We start from the raw sequence: 27,484 nt of genomic DNA, 5'->3' as shown, positions 1-27,484 counted from the left end.
CATATGATAATACGAAATATATTTTCAAAATGGTATGTAATTATATCACAATATAATATTTTTATATTAATAATATGATGAATATTATTTCAAAAACGAAAAAAAAACAAAAACAATTAATTGAGTTACAGAGTTAGTAAGCATCGAACTTTTTGCTTTTATACCATTATATTGAGCTCCATAGTTAGAATTCGATGCAATACTTTATCAAATCCATAAAAGAAAAATTTTGTTCTAATTTAACATAACAAGTAAATTTGTTAATGAACTTTCACAGTAAATTAACAAAACTCCAAGTTCAAATATACAAGTCTAGTATGGCTTTGGGTCAGTTGACATATAAACACTGACTCTGAGCTTCATATATTGGCAGAGCATGAATTTAAATCTTGGGTATTTGGGTATCATGGGTATTTGGCAATACTCGAAACGGTTGTATGGTCAAAAAAATTAATTTAATTAAAAATTAATAAAAAATTTTGTTGTTGCAATTCACTAATTTTCAAAACCTCTCTATTTTTTATTAAATGTTACTATATTTTGCCGAAATTGGCGAGTCTTATAACGAAAAGAAACTATTTAAAAGTTACAAGTAGAAGGGTTCGTATAGAAATGAAAAGACAACAACAAAAATATTAGTTAATTTATTAAAATTTGGCTGATCATACAACACTGCTTCGAGTATTGTTAAGTACTTTGTTTGGACTAGAAGTGCCAGGTTTTTTTTAATTAATTTGTTATCTAAACGACTTCATTTTGCATTGGAGCCCGAATTAATGAGACCCTATAGTTCAAATATCGATTAATATGATATGAAGTACAATATGAGGAACAAGATTCTTGTACAATTATGTCACATAACGTAGACTTGAACAATTATTTATTATTACTTTTGGGTTTTTCACAAACATTTTCGGTTATTTTCGTGAAACTTGTGCTATAATTTAACTTCTACATGAGTGTTATTATAATTTTTTTCGTAGAGTTATGGATATAAATATTAACAACTCTTTCTGAAAGCATAGGGCAGGTAACAAGTCCTTGTTCAACATATGCTGGTTGTTTTTTTAATCTATTGGCATTGTCTTCACAATCAGTGAAGAACCAAAGTTCTAGTCATTTATAAATTTATTTTGCTCATGCTTGCTTAATAGTTTTCATTGGGAATATATACTTTATCCGTTGTTTTTAAGATTCTTAGACGCTCTCGATAAAGAATCATATATTGTACTATCGGTAGCTAGTTGTCTTAAGAAGTCATTCAATTTGCTTATTTTGTAGTAATTTATTTTTATTATTCAATCTTTTGAATTTTATTTAATATTATTTTTTTGTTGGGGAACGAGTTTGTTGGCCACCGGGGACTTTGCTGGCTTGTGACATACGGCAAACTCATATATCATTAAGGTGTTCGCTGGTTTCTCTTAGTCATAGGATTATACTTGTTCCATTTAATAAGAATTACTGCCACGCATCGGCAAATAGAATTTTTTTCTTTTATCATTTTGAATTTTCTGTCTTTAATAACGATTTTTTCACGTGCGCAGTTGATTATCGAAAATAATTCGATTGAGTACCTTTCCATAACTAAGAAATAAAAATTTCTGTCAATTCAATTTCCTGTATCTTGTATCTTGTATCTTGTTTTTATTGCGTTAGGCAACTTGCATACACAAAGGATAAACATTCGATATGGTTGAGTGGTTAACATTAGTTTACTTTTTGAAAAAAAAAAAATGGTCATGTCGAATTTTGCTCAATGTGATGTTAAATGAATTTGTTTGTGTTTATGTGTCCATTTCTCAGAACTAATTTATTAATTATTTTAAAACTCTTGACTTGACTTTAAAACTCAAATTTTCAATATACGGAATTCTCTAAGCAGCAGAATTTTGGGGTTTCAATTTAACTAGAATTGGATGTGAATCTCTATAAATACCATATATTAAATTGTAAAAATGCATTACAAACGACAATAACTTTTATTGTTTATTATGAATAGTTTGAGTTCAATATTAATAAATTAAATTTTATTGTGAAAAATAATAAACACGAAAACCGCAGCCAAGTGGCAAAGTTGTGTGATTTAATGACAGCCAATAAATCACATATCTTAGCACTAGTTTACTATATAAATTTGCATATAAGAATTTGCAATGAAGATTAGACATTTATAGCAACACAATCACTGCAACGACTCGAGTCATCAGAGAGCCATAAAACTGATGTTTAAGTTAATAAACTAAACTTATTATCTAAGAAGAATATTAAATTTTGAGTCGAGTATATTTAACAAAATTAATTTTTGTTTTAAATAGCTTTAAAGGCTTGTACTATATAATATAATATAATATATAATATAATAAATTAAACCCACATTACTGATAATTAGAATGTAGCTTAGGGATATAAATGGTACACAATTATGGTAGAGCTTAGAATTTAAAATTTGTTAAAATCTGTTTAAAATGTACAACTTTAGAGTCAAATTTCCATAACTCGAACTTCTATAGAGCGTAAAAAAATAGAGTGCTACAGGGTTTATGGAGTAAATTCTATATAGTAATTACAAAAAGATTCTTTAACTTGAAGTCTTTATAAGTCGAACCTTTTCTTTGCAAAATCGCACTTCGAGTTATAGAACTTTGACTGTATATATTTATTAGAATTTCTTTAATTGGTGGAATTTTAGTATTAGTACCAATTATAATATAACTTAGGGAAATAAATTATGAACAATTATGTTAGAGTTCAGGATTTGCTCAGATCGCAAAATCAGCAATGATAATGATAAACAGTATGTTTCTTAATAAAATGACATACAGGTATTTGATGATTTATTGGAAATGATAGAAATCGTATAGGTGTGATAGGTCCATTAGCGGTATTAATCTGTATGCACGGTATTAAAGAACAGTCCAGCAAAAAAGTTTGCCAGCAAAGCAACAATGAAATTTTAATAGCAGTTTAGTCCATTAAATATTTTTTTTATATATCAATATCTCACTATATTGTGAACATTTTGTATTATAAAGTTTTCTATCTATCATGCACTATTCCCCAGTAATTGGCATCTGAAGTGCGTTTTCTATAGCCAATGCTAAATATCAAATTAAAGAATATTTATTAGATTGAAAAAAAAAGGGTTTTTTCATGTTAATTGGTTAAATTTTTTATTGTTGTTAAAAATAAAAATTAAGAAAAAAACTCTAATTTATTTTACTATAATTTTTATTTTAATGTTATTTTGACTTTAGTCTAAAATCATCACCAGGAAACTGATCAACGCTTTAACAATATATAAAATTAATTGTGATTTTTTTTCCACAAACCATTTGGTCATAAAATAATAAATATTTAGACTAGATATTAGATTTTTGATTTTTTATGACTAAGCAATTTTTCAATTACACTTTTTCTCAGAATCATGTATCAGAGTCAAAAAAGAAAACGGATATATCTTGTGAGAAGGAATCATTTCTTCGTGGCATTTTGTTAGAAAATACCTTTGACAATTCGATTACCATTAGCTCACCTAAATTTTTAACCTTAATATGGCTTATATCTTCTACTGGTTTATCTTCTACTGGTTTAACTTAATTATAATAAGGAAACAGGTTACTTTATTAAGCTGGAAAAACTATATGTATTTTAAATAAACAGATTTTCATACACTGAAATTAATCATATCATATCTTACCACTTTTCAGATATTTTAAGAATCTATTAATATATAATCCATATTATCATAGATTTTTTATTATCATGTATCATGCATTATTTGATAAAATCACATTAATTTTATCAATACAAATTAATTTCAGTTAAAGATACACTGTAAACTTCAATGAGAGCATATAGTCTTATTCGGTAACTATCCTTAAATGGGATTGGTCGAAATCAACCTGCCCAGCTTTATATGTGATATGATATAAATAATTATGCATTAAATACTCAATCACTGATAAAAGTCATTAAGAGTGGTTCAGATTTGGATATAGGCGACAAGATTTACGAGTGTTACTATATACATATATTTTGAGCCTTGACAACACTGATTGTTATTAGGTGTCATCTGACGTTCCCATATGAAAGTTTGACATTATTAAATATAACCTGCCTTAGACTTTTTGTCAAAAGAGCGTTATTTATGTAACGAAAGATCATTGTGTGATATATCCGTACTGTGAAAGTGAGAGCATTAGAGAACACTAGACATTAGTTCCACCAGTACATACGAATATAAAATATTGCACGATCATTTAACCGTGAAAAAGGTTTGTTCTCGTTGGATCCCTTCATCCCCCATCATTTGACAAAATCGCAAAAAGATTATCTCTCGTATTGATTGGTGCTTACGAATGCACAAATGCTCAAGAAGTACAATGGCGATGCTTCAAAAAGCGTGTATATTCCTTAGATTATAACAGATGACGAATCATGGATATATGCGTACAAGTATGAGCCGAAACGTAAACAGTAGTCGACTGTATGGGTGTTCGGTGTTTCAAGATACACCAAATCCATACAGTCCACTAAAGTTGTTAGCGCTCAGGCACTTTGAAACAAATGTTCGCTTTTTTCGGGAAAACTGGTCATGTGGCAATTATACGAGTACCATAACAAAAACGTAAAATGGTCAATTCAGAATGATACACAATTATTTATTTATTGAAAATCTTCAGTGAAATACGGAAAACAAATAAGTGCTGTCAAATTACTCTCGATCTTCATTAAGATAATGCGAGTGCTTATATATCTCGTCTAACAACCGACTATTTGAACATTCAAAAAATCGCATTGATTTGGCTTTTTCTTTGACTTTTTCTTATCTCCGAACGTCAAGAACAAGAATAAATTGCGTGCACAACGATTTTTGTCGGTGGAAAAAGCCGAAGCCGTTGTTGTAATTAAAAACCATGTTTTGGAGGTACCTGAAGAAGATTGTTAAAAATGCTTTGAAAAATGGAGAATACTTCGAGAAACAATAAAGCAATCTTTAACGACAAGTTAGTATTTTTTCATTGTTAGGCTCAAAATATAAATAGTGACTCTCGTAATACATACTTGGTTACTTGGATATAATAAGAAGTTTTTATTTTGGAGAGCATTTATATGTCTTCAAGTATACTTTATCTTCTTATTTAATTCTGGTTGGATTTAATGCTGGTATAAAGCATTATTGGATTTAAATTGCCAATCTCTTAGAATTTTTAATTAAATTATTAAGTATAATAAATGCATCGTGCTGATGAAATAACTCGTGACATTCTCTATTTAAATGAAAGTTAAAAATGATTATTTAAAATGGTAGTTAATGCATTAGCTCTGTGTAAATAATTTAACCTTATTTCGTGCGCTAATAAATATAACTAATAAAGATTATAAATAATAATTTTTGCACTTAATAGTACAGATAAACATTCATAATTGTATATTATACTTTTGAAATTGGAACTTAACATATCTCATATATCTGGTAAAATACAAATATTCTACTAAATCATAATTTTTAAAAATATTACTAACATATAAGTGTCATCATACTTAGATACCAAGATATATGAACGCTTAAATAGTGTTGATTTTAAAAAAAAAATATATCTATAAAATATATCTAGTTCAGTCCATTGAGTGATTGTAGTCCCAATTAACGATGTATAAGATCAATAAAACAAAAATAGGAATTAAAAGCAACATGAAAGACAATTCGAGACAGATTGTCAGTTTAACATTAACCGGCGACTTTTCTTAAAACAGTAAAAGACGTAAATTATTCTAGAAAAAATATTATTGAAGTCCGTTACCCAAGGTTAGGTTAATAATACAAATTTTACAGATCCAAAATTTTGTGTATTCTGTTGAGTTTGTGATTGTAGAGTCAACGAATGTTAATAGAAGTAACCACGACCTTTCCAGTTTCCAGCTAAGAAACTAGTGATTAATCTGCATTTATATATATTTAAACTAAAAACGCTGTTAGTTTTATTTTTTTTTTATTCACCCGAATAACCTGCTTGAACCGTCTTAGGACTTTGGATTCTGCCCAAATTATCTTGAACATCACATATTCGATGTTTCCAAGCACTGATGCTGACTGTCAAGTGAATCCTATGAAAATAGTTTGTGCACGTTTCATCGAAAGCTATTCAAATATTTCATTACTGTCGAATCTCTTATAGCCAGGCATATAGGCGAGTCTTAATTTATTAGTAGTAGATTTAGTGGTTCAGAGTTAGAAAGTTTCTATAGCTACCTAGCTATCCGCACATATAATAATACTCGTACATATAACAATCTATTTTACGTATTCTGTAGCACAAAGTAAGTAGTGGGAGTCACTAATTTGAAGTTATAAAATGGAAACTTACTTTCACGTAGGATGTCAGAAAAGTAAAGAGTAGGGTTGTTCATAGCGACTTTAAGATTTGGATGATCTTTTTTGATGCATTTAGGTAAGAACTAGGTTAACCCTTTTTTGGTGAACCAAAAAGTTTTTGAAGGTATGTTATTGTCACATCAAAATATAATAACAGGTAATAAAAATTAATTTTGTTATCATTAAATTTAAAAACAGAATTATAAGTCTAGAAAAATTTTTCGATATTTTAAATAACCATTGAAAATTATGATTTGCAAATATTGAAACTTAAAAGAAAATCGTTTTTAAATGTGATTATTAAAATGTACCTGAAATTAGAAATAACAATTTAAACTTAAAGACAAAAAATCAGAATATTCCAGTTTTCAATAAGTTTCAATAGCGGTCCACAATATAGTTTTTAGTAGGCACGATAGTGGCGTGACAAAGGTGAGATGATAAACCTCAATTTCTTCAAATCGCAAAGAAAGTTTATAAATCTATTTTATGTTATGTATAGAAATACTATTATCTTTATTCTTTAGTTTTTTTTTTTAAAATTTATGTTCATAATTACTACACTTCGATTAATAATTAATAAGTTTAATGTAATTTGATCTGTAAGATTACAATAATTACATCTATTTCAAGATTTTGCACAAATATTAAGTCAAACCAATAAAATTCTTAACACAAACATTGATTCAATACCCCTTAATGGTGGGGTATGGAATCAGTATACCAACTCATAGAGATTGTAGAAGCGTTGTTAGTGCATTAATTATAGATCATTAGTTGCAAAAATATTACTTTCTAATCACAAAATTATAGTAGTGTAGTTTAAATTAATGGGTTTTTTGCGGTAAAAAAAATTATTTTAAAAAAAAATTTTAATGAATGGGAAATAACGTCTTCGTTAAGTTCTTTTTGTTGCAGTCCCAAAAAGTTTTTAATTACAAATTTTTTTTGGTACAATATTGTTTATATATACCCGTAGTATATACACTTAAGTCTTATCTATTGCATATATCTGTTAAATAAACAATTCTTATCGGAAAAAAATTTTTCAAAATCCAAATTTTTTTAATAATAATTCAAACAAATATATTGCTTTTGGTTGGTGATTGCTTTTGGACGAAGAAAAGTTGGGTCAGTTTGAGCGTCTGCTCGAAAGGGTTATTAATATAATTCTATATTTTTTTTATATTCTTAGAAAGCCAGTGCTCGCCACAGCTATAGCAACTGCAATAACCATTGCTATGATCAGCTAGTGCTACTTACCTATTTTTCTATATATTTAATAAAATTTGAAGAAAAGTAAAAACATAGAATAGAATTTTGTGTACATATCCGAAATAAATAGACTTTTTAAAACATTTAGAACTTATTACAAATGTTCTAAAATTAGTAGAAATTTCATTCCATTTAAAAAAATTGATGTGATACACCCATAATCTGAATCTCTCTTACTACCTTCCTATTATGCTATAACCATTGCTATGATCAGCTAGTGCTACTTATCTATTTTTCTATATACTTAATAAAATTTGAAGAAAAGTAATAATATAGAATAGAGTTTTTTGTACATATCCAAAATAAATAGACTTTTTAATACATTAAGAACTTATTACAAATGTTCTAAAATTAGTAGAAATTTACATCCATTTAAAAAAATTGATTTGGTACACCCATAATCTGAATCTCTCTTACTACCTTCCTATTATGCTATAACCATTGCTATTATCAGCTATTGCTACTTACCTATTTTTCTATATACTTAATAAAATTTAAAGAAAAGTAATAACATAGAATAGAATTTTTTGTACATATCCGAAATAAATAGACTTTTTAATACATTAAGAACTTATTACAAATGTTCTAAAATTAGTAGAAATTTCATTCCATTTAAAAAAATTGATGTGGTACACCCATAATCTCAATCTCTTTTACTACCTTCCTATTATGCTATAACTATTGCTATGATCAGCTAGTGCTACTTACCTATTTTTCTATATACTTAATAAAATTTGAAGAAAAGTAATAACATAGAATAGAATTTTTTGTACATATCCGAAATAAATAGACTTTTTAATACATTAAGAACTTATTACAAATGTTCTAAAATTAGTAGAAATTTACATCCATTTAAAAAAATTGATGTGGTACACCCATAATCTGAATCTCTCTTACTACCTTCCTATTATGCTATAACCATTGCTATTATCAGCTATTGCTACTTACCTATTTTTCTATATACTTAATAAAATTTGAAGAAAAGTAATAACATAGAATAGATTTTTTTGTACATATCCGAAATAAATAGACTTTTTAAAACATTTAGAACTTATTACAAATGTTCTAAAATTAGTAGAAGTTTCATTCCATTTAAAAAAATTGATGTGGTACACCCATAATCACAATCTCTTTTAATACCTTCCTATTATGCTATAACCATTGCTATGATCAGCTAGTGCTACTTACCTATTTTTCTATATACTTAATAAAATTTGAAGAAAAGTAATAATATAGAATAGAATTTTTTGTACATATCCGAAATAAATAGACTTTTTAAAACATTAAGAACTTATTACAAATGTTCTAAAATTAGTAGAAATTTACATCCGTTTAAAAAAATTGATGTGGTACACCTATAATCTCAATCTCTCTAACTACCTTCCTATTATGTTAAGATAAAGTCACTTTTCTGTCATACAGGACATAAGATCGATTTTCACACTAATCACATTCCTCTCTTGCGTCTCCATATATTGACTAAACATCCTCCAAGTACTCTGGGATATCTGGAATTAAGTTCGCTCAACATGACATTGGCTAACATGTTTTGGAAGCAACTGCTCTACACAGTTCGAATTGTTAAAAGGCGTTATGGGTTTGTGTGTGGGACACACAATAAACACGTATTAAGTATGACATAACTTTAATTCCTGCGTGCACTAATTTCATAGTATAAATACCTTTTCACTAATTTGAAATTTTTTTAATTAGACTTGCGGGCTGACGTAAAGCAAATATTTTCACAACAAAAGAAAATACATAGTTGAGATGCGCATTCCAGCACGTAATTGCAATTATTGTAACCAACCTAATCCGATTAATTTGAAATGAATATCGAAACTAAAGCATTACCTCGTATTTGAAACTTTGACTTTCAACAGTGAAATCGAATACTGCACATAATAAAATTACAGATGATTTCAGAAAATATTCAACATATTTTAATTATGCAATCTTCCATCTACCTATCGACGTTTAGGAAGTGAGAAGTCTGTAGTGTTTGGAACGTTCGGAGTCGATACAAATTATATAGTATGTATATTTTTAACCAAAATAAGTAGTTATATACTAATATATTGCCTTAATATATTATATATATGATTGTTTTAATGTCGGTCATTTACTCATTAACTAATGATATTAGTTAAATAAATAGTAACCTAGGGACTATTTTTGATTCCGACAGATCAATTTGTATTAAAATTATATTTTAATATAATTATATTTCAACAGATAGATATTAAATTTCAAGAACTAAATTTATAATACATATAGTCAAATATCAGAACAAACGAAAAAAAATTTTGACAAAGTCGAGACGTATGTTTTTTATAATTAACAAAAACCACAAACCATTTTTTTTGAAGTCCTTTGTGAAAGACGCAAATATGCTTTCTGTGTACAAAGTTTCCAGAACAATTGAATTAAATAAATTGAAATATATTTTTAATAAGGCCCTAGGTAGTACAATATCACTATAGCAATGCTTGGCCTAATCTTCTAATTTGTAGGGATTATAGATTACTAACGGGTCAAGTTTTATATTCTTCAATTTTATTTTGTGTAGCTAATATTAGATATGAACGATTAAGAAGACAAAGTTTATTAAATAATAAAAGATTATTAAATTTTTTATACCTTCATTAACTTTAAGATGATTTTTTTAAGTTCTGGAAATATAGCTGCTCTTCCTACTTTAAATTTATTTGGAGAAATTTCTTTAATAAATAGAATTGCAAATTGATCTTGGTATTCTTTAATTAGTTTATTTTTTATCTTTTTTTAGAGCTACTTTTATTTATTTTAGAGCTACAATATATTTTTTAGTCTTGTAGTCAGCAGGGAAAAATTTATTCTGGAGTTTATTAAGGTGTTAAGGAGTTGAAGACTACTCCATAAGATGATTTTTTATTATAGTCACAATTAAAACTAGAATATCCTTCTTTGAAGTGGTAATTTTAGCTTTGGGAACAGAAAAAAGACAAAACTACATATATAGAGTTTTGAACATACAATATATATCCTCAAGTCCACTTCTGGACTCTCAGGAAGATATGCTGATTTAAGGTCCGTCATCAACTAAACTAAATAAATGATATGTTTTTTTTTTAACCTAGTTAAAGCCTAGTGTGGGGTAGAGATAAGCCCCCAGCCATTATAGAGTAAAAGTGAGTAATAGCACTATAACTCAAGAAGAAGAAGAATCAAGAAGAACATACACCAAAAAGTTCTTACACATTGAAGGCAAAGTTTGTAAATAATCGTAGAACACTAATAATAATTGCAAAAACAGTTAACGCAAGCATCCGTAGTGTTGACATTTTACAAAAAAAACTTTCTTTTAAAAGATTTTATAGAATAATTTACCAAATTTAAGGACCGCTTCTTAAAGTCAATGTTAGTATGCCATATATCCATATAGAATTTGCAACCATTTATAGCGAAATCAATATAACGATATACCAGTTATTGCGATCATATTTAAAAAAAATTGGTTTTGGCTATTGGCTATAATGATCAAACAAAAAAAGTTTTTGGTCACTCCTCTTATTGGATCATTTGAAATATTTTTATCTAAAACAAATATAGCTTCCAAAAAAGTTAGGCGCAAAAAATTACGGATTATAATGTAAATGTTATATACATTTACACCATTTGTAAATTAATAATTAAATGAACTATAAATTAATAATAGGTAAATATAAATTATTTATATACTTCTATAAACATCACCATAATTTTTAATATATTAATTTTTAATTTCTATTACTGCTTATAACGACCGTATTCTGTGGGTCCCTTCGATGTTGTCCTAATCAGTTTTGACTCCATATTACGTCAAAGATTTTTTATACTATATATTATTTATGGAAATGAAATCTAATAGATACATATATGTATATTTGAATTTAGTGCGGATACTTAAATTTCTAGCTGTGTATTGGAAAAAATTTAATTTCGCTTACCTTCTAATACATTTAGTTAGTGCTTTAGTTAGTAAAAACTAATTATCTGAAGTTTTCTTCTAGCTTTAGCAAAGCATTGTTTTTACTATTGTTTTTCTACATTGGATCTCTACAGAACTCTACATATAAATTGGTTGTATTTGTGCTTTATAGAATACAGTTCTATAGTTGAGCAGTTACTTACTAATATATTTTGTAGCAAATGCGTTGAACTTAGTAAAAATATATTTTGTTGTTGTAGTTTTCTTATATAAAAAAAGATGCTATGAAAAAAGTTATTCCGCTTATTCCATATATCTATTAAAACAAAATGATTATCAAGAGTATTAAAATCCCATTTTCCATATCTCTACACCGCCGCCATGCTTCCTTTTTTCTACCTCTTTCATCTCTGCTTTTCTGTTCCTCACGGTTGCATTTTTAGCATTTTGTACTTTCTTCAATCTATCTTTATTGATGGGACTACATAGTCTTTGTGCCAAAACGGAGATTGTCGAAAACGTATTTGTTGAACTGGATGTTCTTGTACCAAAAGATTCGGTGGTTAATTCTGATGTTGGTTTTGATCGTCGTTAATTTCTGAATATTCTGTAGACTCTTCTGATTCCAATGGTTTCAAAACTACTATGCCCTGGTTCATTTCTTGGCTTAACAAGAATACTGTTCTTAATAAAAAACAAATTTTAATTAATAATAATTTCAAATCAATAAATAGTTTCTGATATTTCAAATTATCAAAATACTAAATCAAAAACTCATAAGTGATTGAAGCTACTTGGATGATCTATTCGTCTATATTTTGATAGATCGTCTATATATTGTATTTCGATAAATATTGAAAATATTTTAAATTGTGTTTGATTTTCGGTTTTAGGAATAAAAACTGAACCTTCTATGTTATAGCATTTTCCAATAAAAATCTTTTATAATAAAAATTTCAAGTCTTTGAAATATTTAAGTTCTAGGTTTAAGTATTTAATAGTTTTAGTTCTAATAGAATATAATTGAACAGATTTCTTGACTCCCAGTGAAACGAAGCATTGTGAAAAAGTAAATCTTTTGTGTTATATCTTCAGTCCTTCAGACCTCAGTCCTTCAGACGCGGCCAAGTAAGTCGCCTCGTCTAAGACAGATGAAGAACCACAAACTTCTTTATTTCATGTGATATGAATAAAATTTTTTATTTTTAACCATGTCGATGCAATAACTTGTTATATCAACACAGATACCACTAGATAATGAATCACAAACTGCTTCCCTTCAACTAATATGAATTAAATTCTATATTAATAACCTTACCAACAGATAATGAATCATAAACTTCTTTAGTCCATCTAATATGTACGATATTCTCTATTTATAACTATACCATTACCATTGATGGTTATCTCGAAACGTATAGCATAAGATAAAGAATCAGACACTTTATAAGTCCATCTAATAGGTATCATATTCTTTATTTATAACTTTGTCAATAAATGGGTGATGATTAAATCGATACTGATGTCAACATATAAGAAATCACAAACGTCTCCCTTTAATATGCATGATATTATCTATTTGTAATATCGTCAATACAATTGATGGGTAAATGGATACAGATACCAATAGATACTCGTAATGAATCAGAAACTTCTTCAGTTCATCTATTAAGAATAAAATTCCCTATTTTTAACCTTGTTAATACAGTTGATGGTTAAATAGATGCATGTAGCAAAAGAACAAGAATCACAAACTCCTTAAAATCAAATTTTATAAAAATGATAAAGCAGTAAAACATCTCGTGCTGTCTGCTCACCTCCCTTTAGAAAAGTTTACTCTTATTATTGTTTGTAGATTTATAGAACAGAAATTAATAAAATTATCTTGTTTTAATCAAATTTGAACTTTTTGTACATGCAGATAAAAGTCGAGTGCGACAGGAAATCATAGTAACCGCCACCAGCTGTTCCAATAAAACGTCACTGAGCAAATTGCCATCTTCATTTGCAAATATAAAACCGACAGCAGCGGCAGCGGCAGCGACAGCGGCAGCAGCAGTAGCAGAAACAGTAGCAGAAACAGTAGCAGAAGCAGCAGCAACAATAATAACGACAGCAAGAAGAACTGCATTTACACAATAATGACAGGTAAGTTCAGTGTCATGACAACCAGTTTAACGCAGTTGCCGCCTGTAAAGCAGAAGTTGTTGTTGCTGTTTTTATTGTGTTTGTGTTATCAGCATTTGTGGAAGCTTAAACTTGTAAGCGCGGTAGCTGTAACCAGAAACGACACAGGTGAGTGCAAAACTAATTTATGTTGAGTCAAACAAACACCACAACAACAAACAAACTATTTAGTTTTTAATTGAACGGCGTGCCTTTGAACGATTCGCCGTCTCTTTTGTTTCGCCATTATTGTTGCTTTTATGCCATTGATTGCTAGATAAACAGGAAAGCAATCAAGCACTACATCTTGCACTATCTTACATGGTCGGCACTAGTAGTATGTGACCTTGACGTACTTTGGTAGTGTGGAATGCAGTAAGCGTGGTTAAATACACGTACATGGTCTGCATATCTATTAATTTTTTTAGTGCAGTAAGAAAAGAATTGCTTTCAGTGGTCGTAAATGCCGACAATTAAGTTTGTTCTGAAACTATAGCAGCAAAATTCCATTGTTATATTTGTTTAGGTTCTTCCCCTTAGTCTAGTATAAGTGACTGCATTTTTGACTAGTTCTGCAATATTAATGATTACCTTCAATATGGAACATCTTTTATTCTTTATGTTGTTCAACGCTTGTATGAAGCTAATATCGTAATAGTAAAGAAAGAAAAAGCCGAAAACAGAAGATTATTAGACAGCCTCCACAATACTAGAGAGCTTTCATAACACTAGAAAGTCTTCACAACATTAGAGAGTCTCCACAACACTAGAGATCTTTCACAATACTCTAGAGATCTTTCACAACACTAGAAAATCTCCACAATACTATAGAGCCTACGCAACACTAGAGTGCCTACACATCATAAGAGAGCCTCCGAAAAACATCAACCGAGCCATGAATAGGAAAGAAGACAGTGTTAGCATCACGAACAGCTACATACTACATAGTATTACAAAAGCTTAGACCCTGTGTTTTCTTTATATGTTATGAAAAGCTTACATACATCCAGTCATCACTTTTAATTTTTATTTATTATTATTATTGGAAGGTACTATAGAACACCACCTATCAGATATATTGGATGACGCTTGGGTGAGCCTCCTAAACAAGGTGGGTAGGTTGGTAAAGTGGAAAGAGGATATCGAATTCTTCTCTTTTAAGCAATAAAATCATTTTAATTCCACATTCTTTAAAATTATGGAACAGGATAATAATAATAAGATAAGTATAAACGCATTGAGAAATACAAATATTTAGCCAATACTAATGTTGGAAATATCGCCGAGTGTATTAAATAATGAGGCGCCCTAAAACTTAAGCCAGGTTTTGGACAAGTCTGCATATAGACACAACAGGTGCTTGGAATTATCCTCTTGACTTTTTAAAAGTAAGAATGCTTCAAATATTTCATAAAAGAGTGTTTTCTGGACATTTCATTAGAATTCTTTTATTGCCAAATATCCAAATATCTGGAAACCGTTTTGCAGATTTAATCTGAGATTAAATTAAGTTACGATAAAGTTACGATAGTTACAAAATTTGAAAAGAGAAGGTATAGCCACACAGTATTATTTAATCGTTTTTCTTAACGATTTTGTCTTTTCGGCCACTGTTCATTAAATCCACATGTCTGTTTTATTCTATTCTTCAATTCTAGTTATGGTATTTGAACGATATTTGCAGTTCCGTAAATATTTCGTATTATCTTATTTCACATATAAATATTTTTGCTATATCCGGTTAAAATTAATTGTTAAACTATTAAAACTACTCTAAAAACCTAATTAGAAGTAAATTGGAAGTATGTAAGATAATATCGGTTCTAACGGGACATTGGCTCCATGATATCATGGAGCCAGGCTGGATCTGCCTTTCAAATCTCCTGTAGGACATGTCTACCTGCGCTCGGTGATGATGTGTCGGAACAACTATTATGTCTATTTTAACGTTTAAGTTTTTGAGCGCATCATTATTTCAGGCAATTATATTTCAAATATTTAGTATGGACCAAATACCTACATTTATCAATTCGTCCGGTTTGTCTGCCCATTTGTTTACTCATAAGTATGAAGAAATTGGAATCAAAGCAGCTTTCTTAGTTACTTAAAACCATTTTTATGTCTATTTTTAACGTTATTCGGTAATAAGCTTATAAGTTTTGGGTACTGAATTGAGTTCTTAACTGATATTATCAGTCAATTCAAAATATTTTCAATATTTTTTATCATCTATAAACGAAATTCCCAAGACACATATTATTACGAATGTGCGTATATGATGATTTCAACAATTTTTGGAGCGTATTTTTGAAAATGTATCCAAGCCCATAAAACCATCCTAAATATAAATTTAATTTATTAAATTACAATTCCGTATATTTTTTTTAAAGACGATAATGTTCTAAATATTATGTTAATAAAAAAATTGTTTTTTTATTTTAGAGTATTTGGTCAATTATATTTTTATTTTAAACAAAAAACATTTATTTTATTTAGATATTTTTTTAATTTCTTGACAAGTTCAATATATGAACCATCTTCGACAGTCATCTCTAAGAAATTAAAAAAAAAACACAAAAATTTTTTTGAATAGCATCTTAAGGTCAGTTATGACGGCGGTGATTACTTTACCTAATAGAAACTATTGAGGTTTCGAACAGTAATGAATTACAACAACAAACATATTTTTATTATTTTAATTAATTAAATTTTTGGCTGACAATATAGCTGTTTCAAGTGTTACCAAGTACTTTATCATCAGTGGTCTTGGAATTATTTCATCAGATATGGCTAGTATTTAATTATTAATAATTTAATTATTTTGACTGTATGTTCAATTAATTAAGAAAACTCACTTAATTAAGAAAATAAAACAATTGTTTTACTTATATTTTGAAGTCAATATCGTTTAAATAATAAGATCCGGATACCCTTTGGAAAGACTGCATTTAGTTTGTCTGTATTTTTGATTATCTTTTATAGAAGATGTGATAGAAAAATTACTTTTATACTTTAGTGCCTGTGAATACTTGAATTAATGAATGTGTCAAAATTAAAAAACACCTATGAGAGTTTGGTTTACCGATGGAGCAGGAATCACTGCTAATATGTATTGATGTTTGAACTTTCTATGAATACTAATGAATTCAAATAATTCAAGAATTTATGTACATATTTATTTTTAAATGGGTTTTTACATATGGAGACAAAATCCCAAAGTGATATTTAAAAAATTGTTCATATAAAATAATATCACTAACAACAATGCATTAGCTTGACATCTGTAACCTCAAACGTAGGAATCCGCTGTGCTATTAATATTGCGACTTCTTTAGCGATTCGTTTACCTTTTTTAGGTTCTAATGCAGTTCTGTAGAGGTCGTAACTAAGCAGTAAGAACTCGTTGTAAAATAAATTTTTCATTAGAACTGTGCTTATTTATAATCTATGAATTCGCATATATTACATACTAATTTCTGTGTCAGCAGTGCAAAATGTTACTAAATACGGGAACGTCTATAATCTCTATGACGTATACGTGAAGAGTATTTTTAGTTTTATGGCGTCAAAATGCGGTGTTCTGTTTTATTTATTTTTCATTTCGAATATCTGTTAATAAGCGTTAATGTTTGTATACTTAAATTTGTTTAATTTAACCCAACAATCTCAGAAAGCTACAAAACAGGCTTAAAAATTTTTAGCGAATGCTAATCAGTTTCACTAGAAAATATATTAATAGATGACACTAACCGACAAAGTTTTTTGCATAAAGCGAAACAAACTCATTTCTAAAGTATTTTGGTAAGCCAGATTTGAAAATTATTATCAAAAAAACAATATATATGTATGTATCTGCCTAACAGTAGATACGTAGATACGCCTAATATAGACAAATATTGGTTTCTTTACTTTCAGCAGTCAGAATGAAATGCTGGTTTTTGAGGCACAGGTGTAAACTGGATCTTTTTTAGTTAGTATTAAAGTTCTATATACCGAAATAAAGGAAAACAGAAAAGGAAATATTTGTTTCAAAATTCTCATCAAACTGGATGAAACAGTTTTGATAACATATTTCGATATGTACCGCAAATACCTACATATTATATTTTGACTGCTTGTAATTTACTGCAGGTTATATGGAAATAATCAGAGAACGTTGAGTACATTGACTCGACATCATTGATAATTTACTCTACCTTCAACGTTGAAATGATATTTTAATTACATTTATATTTATTTAAGTTATATATTTATATTATTATTTATAATATTATATTATTTATTTATTATTATCATAATCTTTATTTATTATTATTGTAATATTTATTTATTATTGTTATATTATTTATTATTAATATAGTTTACTTATTTATATTATTATTTCTAATATTTATAAATTATTATTATTTACATTAAATATAAATATATATTTATTTTTTTTTTCATTTTTTGTGACCAAAAAAATTATATAATTATTATTGAGCGGGTTTATTGATGATTTTAATAAAAACTATAATTTATTTTTGTATTTAGTCAATAATTCAATTAATTAAAATAATATAAAATTATTGTTGTTGTAGTTCACTGCTTTTCGAAATCTCACCACCTTTAAACAAATTATACTTTATTGAAGTACTACTCCAATATTTCGATTATCTTCGATAGTCATCTTCAGGGAACTAATAAAATCTATAATGTAAAAATATTTTATAATAAAAAATTAAAAGAAAATCATATAAGAAAGTACACTGAACTGAAGAATAATTAAGTATTAAAACAAATAAAGACGTTACCTTCAGCTTTGCCGATATCTTTTCCAAAGGAATTATTAGAAAGTGTTCAAAATATCTTCGTTCTGGTAGTAACATAGATCTATCTTTTTATTATTATCTCAAGAAAACATATGTAAGTAAAATTAAGAAAAAAAAGAAACAAATCCAGTATATATGTATGTACTATATATTTACACTATCGATTAAAAGCAAAGAAACAGATAAGCTATAATATTTAAATAAAAATTGATGTGGAATAGTTGTTTTTTTTTTAAATTCCTTGAAATTTTAATATAAAAATGAACAAATTTTTAATTGTTATAACAAAATATATTTGTTATCTGTTGGTTTATTTTATTATAAAAGTAATAACAAAAATAACTTATTGTGAAATATCGGTTTGTACGACGACTATATACAAATCTAAAAAGATCGATATTATTTCTACTGCGAAGATTCTCTTTCATAGAAGAGAATACCGCACCATAAAAGCTAATATGGTATATTGAAAAATAAAAAAGTGTTTCTAAGAAAAAAATATTCCCAAATCGCCGGTATCTATGCGAGATATATTATAAATAGATCTAAATGTATTTTAAACTCATCTAACCCATTTCTATTATATTTATTATATTTTATAAATTATGTTAAATTTATTTCAAAGTGTTTTTATAACAAATTCATGTATCTAAATAGTCATTTTATACCAAAACTATATATAAACCTGTAGCGATTTGAATAAAAGATTTGTATTCGTTTATATGAATAGTAGTACATTCAGCACAATATATATCTACATAGTATAAATATATAAATATAATACATATATTAGTGTATCTCTATAAAAAACAGAAAAAACATATGCCCGATTGAGTTTATAAGGCAATTACACAATATAGTCCACCAATCCGACAAATTATGAGAGTCCCAAAAACTATGTATGTAAAGTTTTATTCGAATAGTTTAGGGAGTGTTTTAAACTGAAACAGACAGACGGACAGACGAAAACGGCTACACACTTTATGGACTTTACGATGATTCAAATCTAATATAGTAATATCTAATATATAGTATATCTAATATGGATAATATGACCTTATGTATAACACTAGTATACCTCATTTTAATCATTTGAAAACTGATATTCACGTTTTACAGTAAATATTTTTCAATAGATGAAAAATTTCTCAAAAAATATATATGAGATAAATAATTGACATTAATGCTTTTTTTTTAAAAACATTTTTGTAAAAACGATTATGAGTATATAAAACATACTTCCTTGACCCATTTGAGTCTTGAGACTCAGTGAGTTTGATTGGTTTTTCTTACAACATAATCTCTGCCTTTTTTTAATCCCTCAATGCAGTGCATTGAAGTCTTCAAAATATCTATTAATGATCGATATTTCACCTTTTCATTAGACTAGAATTTTTGTAGCCCGATGTAGATTATGACCGTTGCAAACAAAAAGTTAGTAGAGGTTATATCTGATGAATATAGGGAATGATCAATCGATTCGAAAAGCAATTCGTATATTTCAGTCATATCAACTAATGAGGTGTAGGTTGATACATCCTCTCATTGAAACATAGGTAATTCTTTTATTTCGCAAATGGGAATTTACTTGTCAAATTCAATTTATACAATAATGTTGAGTAGAATACTCTAGTGACTATCTTCGATGCTGTCAATTATCTCATCTCTTACCATTCCAAAACACAGTAGTCATGAAAATACTAACTGATAACATGGTCTTATAGCAATCTACTGTTTTAATTATTATTTGGCCCATAGTATGTAGTGATAGAACCATTTTTCATCAATTCTTACGAAACTTTTTTAAAACTGTGTGCAGAATGTGTAAAAAATTAATAAAGAAACATTTTAAATATATTTTTATTTTCAGAAATTACTTTTTATCAAGTTATGAATAAATTGACGGATTCACATGACATTGGCACTAACAATTTCACACTTGATTTATTAGCAAATTTTTATTTAAATTGAACTTTATTCACGGACGTTTAGGTTTCCCCTGTAGATTCAAATTAAAACAATCACTAAGAGACAACGAAAACAAATTAAATTAAAAAAATATTAACTTGCCTTCATAAACTTTTAATGTTAGTTTAATATATAATGATTTATTCGACATTTTTATAGTTCATACAGTGGTATATTGTTCCATTCCATCTTTAGTTTTCACACTATAGTATATCCGTCACAACGTTTAGCTCAGTCATCTCTGCCTTTTGAGTTGCATTAGATCAGTTGCATCTGAACATAAAATTTCTTCTTGATAATTTCTGCTCTCCTGACATCATCTTTGTTCTACACTACAGTCACTAATGTATCTTAATATAAAAAAATATTTATATTCGTTAATAAAGTTCTAAGTTAAGGTTAGATAAGTACTTTACTTTCATATCATATGTTGATTCTGCATTTGATTATATTAATGAATTCCAATCCCCTCTGGACCATTTAACACTAGATATTTGATTGATGTTTCTATAATTGATGATTGATTTTTACAATAAATTTTTTTAATTAAATTAATTTTTAAAAAACCCGCTTAAATAAATTTCTGTACACACTTCTGGACTAATTTATATATATTACAAATCGGTAGAGTCTTGGATATACATACTTATGTTATAACTATGCACATAACTAACTATATATAGATCTAAAACTTGGAACTTAAGCATTGAAAGTTCGTTTCTAATTCAACAGGCACGAGTTCTATGCCATGAGTAGTCGAATACTCGAAACAGCCTTGTATGGTTAGCCAAATTTCAATAAATTAATCAAATTTCTATTTTTGCTTCTTCATTACTATTCAAACCTTTATAGTTTCTTTTTGTCATTAGACGCGTCACATTCGAATCCAAATCAATTCGAAATTAAAATCTGAGTCAATTGAGAGGAATCCAATAATTAAGTTTGCTGTACACTTATATTTAGATTAGATAATTTAATCTTTAACAATATTTATAATTTTCGGATCATGATTTTTAATTATGCTTTGATTGTGTTTTTGATCTCAAAACTCTTCTTTAGTTTTTAAAACTCGTGTCTCATTATTATATCAACCCAACAGTAAATCGAAATCAAGAATGTCATTTTGTATAAAACAAGCATGGATAGTTATTCTGTTATCATCTACATAAGCAGAACCTTAATTATTGTTAGTTGCTTCAATAAAGGAAATCTCCAAAATTGTTAATTCCTTCTGATTCTATTGTAATAGAAAAATTATCTATCATGTGAAATTACTTTCTGTATCTTAAAAGTATTGATTTGTTATCTATTTTTGAGAAGTAGTGGTATTATGTTATTATATAGAATTTGTTCACACCTACAAATTGTTTCTAGAACGGCTGAATCTATATTCCGATTTCACTCGTCAGTACAGACAACAAAACATCATTCGCTGTGCAGAAAAAAGTAGTTCCTAATTGGTTAGAACAACAAGTCCTTAAGATAGCAATGGATTTGTGTAATATCTATTGTACAACATCTTGGATTCTTCATTGGTTGTGGACATATATGTGTTAGATGTTTATAATATTTACAGTTTAAATACTTTAAACTTACTTTACTTTATTGGTAATATCTTAGGTATTGTAGTTATGAACATATTGAACTTACATATATATTTGACTTGAAATATATTAATGTTCTTGTCAAATATGTATTACTAATCTCATTTGCCACATAGAAAATATACAATTAATTATTATTCGAAGTGAAAATACTGTAGTATAGAACTAAATTATACAAATGCAGGAGATGATTCGTGGGGCTAATAAACCAAAAAAAAAAAATTGGTATGGATAGAAAGTCCGTTTTCAATGTTAACCGGGATTCATAATGTCAAAGAAAACAAAATATAAAACCTTAATTAAAAAGCTTTAATATTTTAAAATTTTTTAAATAAATAAATTAAATTAATCTATTAATTATTTGGTGCGATCTTTTTTTACTTATCATGATTGGAAAAAAGGTTGGTCTTATTTTTAGAAAATCATATAAATCTCAAAATATACAACTGAACTAAAATAACCTATTGTGCTGGGAAACGTAAATGCCTATCCTTTAGCAACAGTTCCTACAAAGAAATTATTGTTCTAATCTTATTTCAGATATATGTGCACCAAGACCGATTCTTTTAACCTCGCGCTAGACTTTATCAATAGAAGAACATCATAAATGGCTGCAATTAGAAAATGAATATGAATATGAATATGAATATGAATATGAATATGAATATGAATATGAATATGAATATGAATATGAATATGAATATGAATAATGAATATGAATATGAATAATGAATATGAATATGAATATGAATATGAATATGAATATGAATATGAATATGAATATGAATATGAATATAGAATATGAATATGAATATGAATATGAATATGAATATGAATATGAATATGAATATGAATATGAATATGAATATGAATATGAATATGAATATGAATATGAATATGAATATGAATATGAATATGAATATAAGAATATGAATATGAATATTAATATAGAATATGAATATGAGAAAACGAATATGAATATGTGAATATGAACATGAGAATATTAATATGAAAATATGAATATGGGAGTATATGAATATGAATATGAATATGAATATGAATATGAATATGAATATGAATATGAATATGAATATGAATATGAATATGAATATGAATGTGAATATGAACATGAATATGAATATGAATATGAATATGAATATGAATATGAATATGAATATGATAAAATGAATATGAATATTAATAAGAGAATATGAATACGAGAATATGAATATTAATATGAGAATATGAATATGAGAAAACGAATTTGAATATGTGAATATGAACATGAGAATATTAATATGAAAATATGAATATGAATATAAATAAGATAATATGAATATGAGAATATGAATATAAGAATATAAATATGAATATTAATATGAGAATATAAATATGAGAAAACGAATATGAATATGTGAATATGAACATGAGAATATGAATATGAAAATATGAATATGAAAATATGAATATGAGAATATGAATATGATAATATGAATATGAATATTAATAAGAGAATATGAATATGAGAATATGAATATTAATATGAAAATATGAATATGAGAAAACGAATATGAATATGTGAATATGAACATGAGATTATTAATATGAAAATATGAATATGAATATAAATAAGAGAATATGAATATGAGAATATGAATATAAGAATATAAATATGAATATTAATATGAGAATATAAATATGAGAAAACGAATATGAATATGTGAATATGAACATGAGAATATTAATATGAAAATATGAATATGAATATAAATAAGATAATATGAATATGAGAATATGAATATAAGAATATGAATATGAATATTAATAGAAGAATATGAATATGAGAAAACGAATATGAATATGTGAATATGAACATGAGAATATGAATATGAAAATATGAATATGAATATAAATAAGAGAATATGACTATAAGAATATAAACATGAATATTAATATGAGAATATAAATATGAGAAAACGAATATGAATATGTGAATATGAACATGAGAATATTAATATGAAAATATGAATATGGGAGTATATGAATATGAATATGAATATGAATATGAATATGAATATGAATATGAATATGAATATGAATATGAGAATATAAATATGAATATTAATATGAGAATATAAATATGAGAAAACGAATATGAATATGTGAATATGAACATGAGAATATTAATATGAAAATATGAATATGAATATAAATAAGATAATATGAATATGAGAATATGAATATAAGAATATAAATATGAATATTAATAGAAGAATATAAATATGAGAAAACGAATATGAATATGTGAATATGAACATGAGAATATGAATATGAAAATATGAATACGAAAATATGAATATGAGAATATGAATATGATAATATGAATATGAATATTAATAAGAGAATATGAATACGAGAATATGAATATTAATATGAAAATATGAATATGAGAAAACAAATATGAATATGTGAATATGAACATGAGAATATTAATATGAAAATATGAATATGAATATAAATAAGAGAATATGAATATGAGAATATGAATATAAGAATATAAATATGAATATTAATATGAGAACATAAATATGAGAAAACGAATATGAATATGTGAATATGAACATGAGAATATTAATATGAAAATATGAATATGAATATAAATAAGATAATATGAATATGAGAATATGAATATAAGAATATAAATATGAATATTAATATGAGAATATAAATATGAGAAAACGAATATGAATATGTGAATATGAACATGAGAATATTAATATGAAAATATGAATATGAATATAAATAAGATAATATGAATATGAGAATATGAATATAAGAATATGAATATGAATATTAATAGAAGAATATGAATATGAGAAAACGAATATGAATATGTGAATATGAACATGAGAATATGAATATGAAAATATGAATATGAATATAAATAAGAGAATATGACTATAAGAATATAAACATGAATATTAATATGAGAATATAAATATGAGAAAACGAATATGAATATGTGAATATGAACATGAGAATATTAATATGAAAATATGAATATGAATATAAATAAGATAATATGAATATGAGAATATGAATATAAGAATATAAATATGAATATTAATATGAGAATATAAATATGAGAAAACGAATATGAATATGTGAATATGAACATGAGAATATGAATATGAAAATATGAATACGAAAATATGAATATGAGAATATGAATATGATAATATGAATATGAATATTAATAAGAGAATATGAATATGAGAATATGAATATTAATATGAAAATATGAATATGAGAAAACAAATATGAATATGTGAATATGAACATGAGAATATTAATATGAAAATATGAATATGAATATAAATAAGAGAATATGAATATGAGAATATGAATATAAGAATATAAATATGAATATTAATATGAGAACATAAATATGAGAAAACGAATATGAATATGTGAATATGAACATGAGAATATTAATATGAAAATATGAATATGAATATAAATAAGATAATATGAATATGAATATGAATATGAATATGAATATGAATATGAATATGAATATGAATATGAATATGAATATGAATATGAATATGAATATGAATATGAATATGAATATGAATATGAATATGAATATGAATATGAATATGAATATGAATATGAATATGAATATGATATGAATATGAATATGAATATGAATATGAATATGAATATGAATATGAATATGAATATGAATATGAATATGAATATGAATATGAATATGAATATTGTTATGAATATGAATATGAATATGAATATGAATATGAATATGAATATGAATATGAATATGAATATGAATATGAATATGAATATGAATAATGAATATGAATATGAATAATGAATATGAATATGAATATGAATATGAATATGAATATGAATATGAATATGAATATGAATATGAATATGAATATGAATATGAATATGAATATGAATATGATTATTCAATAGGAATATGAATAAGAATATTCAATAAGAATATGAATGTGAATATGAAAATATGAATACGAATATGAAAATGTGAATATGAAAATATGAATATGAATATGAATATGAATATGAATATGAATATGAATATGAATATGAATATGAATATGAATATGAAGATATGAATATGGATATGAATATGAATATGAATATGAATATGAATATGAATATGAATATGAATATGAATATGAAATATGAATATGAATATAAATAAGATAATATGAATATGAGAATATGAATATAAGAATATAAATATGAATATTAATAGAAGAATATAAATATGAGAAAACGAATATGAATATGTGAATATGAACATGAGAATATGAATATGAAAATATGAATATGAATATAAATAAGAGAATATGACTATAAGAATATAAACATGAATATTAATATGAGAATATAAATATGAGAAAACGAATATGAATATGTGAATATGAACATGAGAATATTAATATGAAAATATGAATATGAATATAAATAAGATAATATGAATATGAGAATATGAATATAAGAATATAAATATGAATATTAATATGAGAATATAAATATGAGAAAACGAATATGAATATGTGAATATGAACATGAGAATATGAATATGAAAATATGAATATGAAAATATGAATATGAGAATATGAATATGATAATATGAATATGAATATTAATAAGAGAATATGAATATGAGAATATGAATATTAATATGAAAATATGAATATGAGAAAACGAATATGAATATGTGAATATGAACATGAGATTATTAATATGAAAATATGAATATGAATATAAATAAGAGAATATGAATATGAGAATATGAATATAAGAATATAAATATGAATATTAATATGAGAATATAAATATGAGAAAACGAATATGAATATGTGAATATGAACATGAGAATATTAATATGAAAATATGAATATGAATATAAATAAGATAATATGAATATGAGAATATGAATATAAGAATATGAATATGAATATTAATAGAAGAATATGAATATGAGAAAACGAATATGAATATGTGAATATGAACATGAGAATATGAATATGAAAATATGAATATGAAAATATGAATATGAGAATATGAATATGATAATATGAATATGAATATTAATAAGAGAATATGAATACGAGAATATGAATATTAATATGAGAATATGAATATGAGAAAACGAATTTGAATATGTGAATATGAACATGAGAATATTAATATGAAAATATGAATATGAATATAAATAAGATAATATGAATATGAGAATATGAATATAAGAATATAAATATGAATATTAATATGA

The 27,484-nt window shown here is 26.0% G+C and overlaps 1 protein-coding gene across 2 annotated transcripts in view; it reads left to right on the top strand.

Annotated features, from left to right (window-relative positions):
* Window positions 1-27,484, top strand: part of LOC119687869 — a 42,500-nt gene that overhangs the window by 5,765 nt on the left and 9,251 nt on the right. Inside the window, exons 1-2 of one of the 2 annotated variants that reach the window (XM_038102396.1) lie at window positions 9,374-9,688; window positions 13,525-13,898. In XM_038102396.1, coding sequence (XP_037958324.1) covers window positions 13,745-13,898 — 154 coding nt within the window. In that variant the 5' untranslated portion in view covers window positions 9,374-9,688; window positions 13,525-13,744. Of the gene's footprint in view, window positions 1-9,373; window positions 9,689-13,524; window positions 13,899-27,484 lie in introns of those variants that run through there. The other variant, XM_038102395.1, reaches the window with a different exon arrangement.

Source organism: Teleopsis dalmanni, chromosome X (assembly GCF_002237135.1).
Source record: "Teleopsis dalmanni isolate 2A chromosome X, ASM223713v2, whole genome shotgun sequence".
NCBI classification, from domain to species: Eukaryota; Metazoa; Arthropoda; class Insecta; order Diptera; family Diopsidae; genus Teleopsis; species Teleopsis dalmanni.
This window is presented reverse-complemented; position numbering and strand designations above follow the sequence as displayed.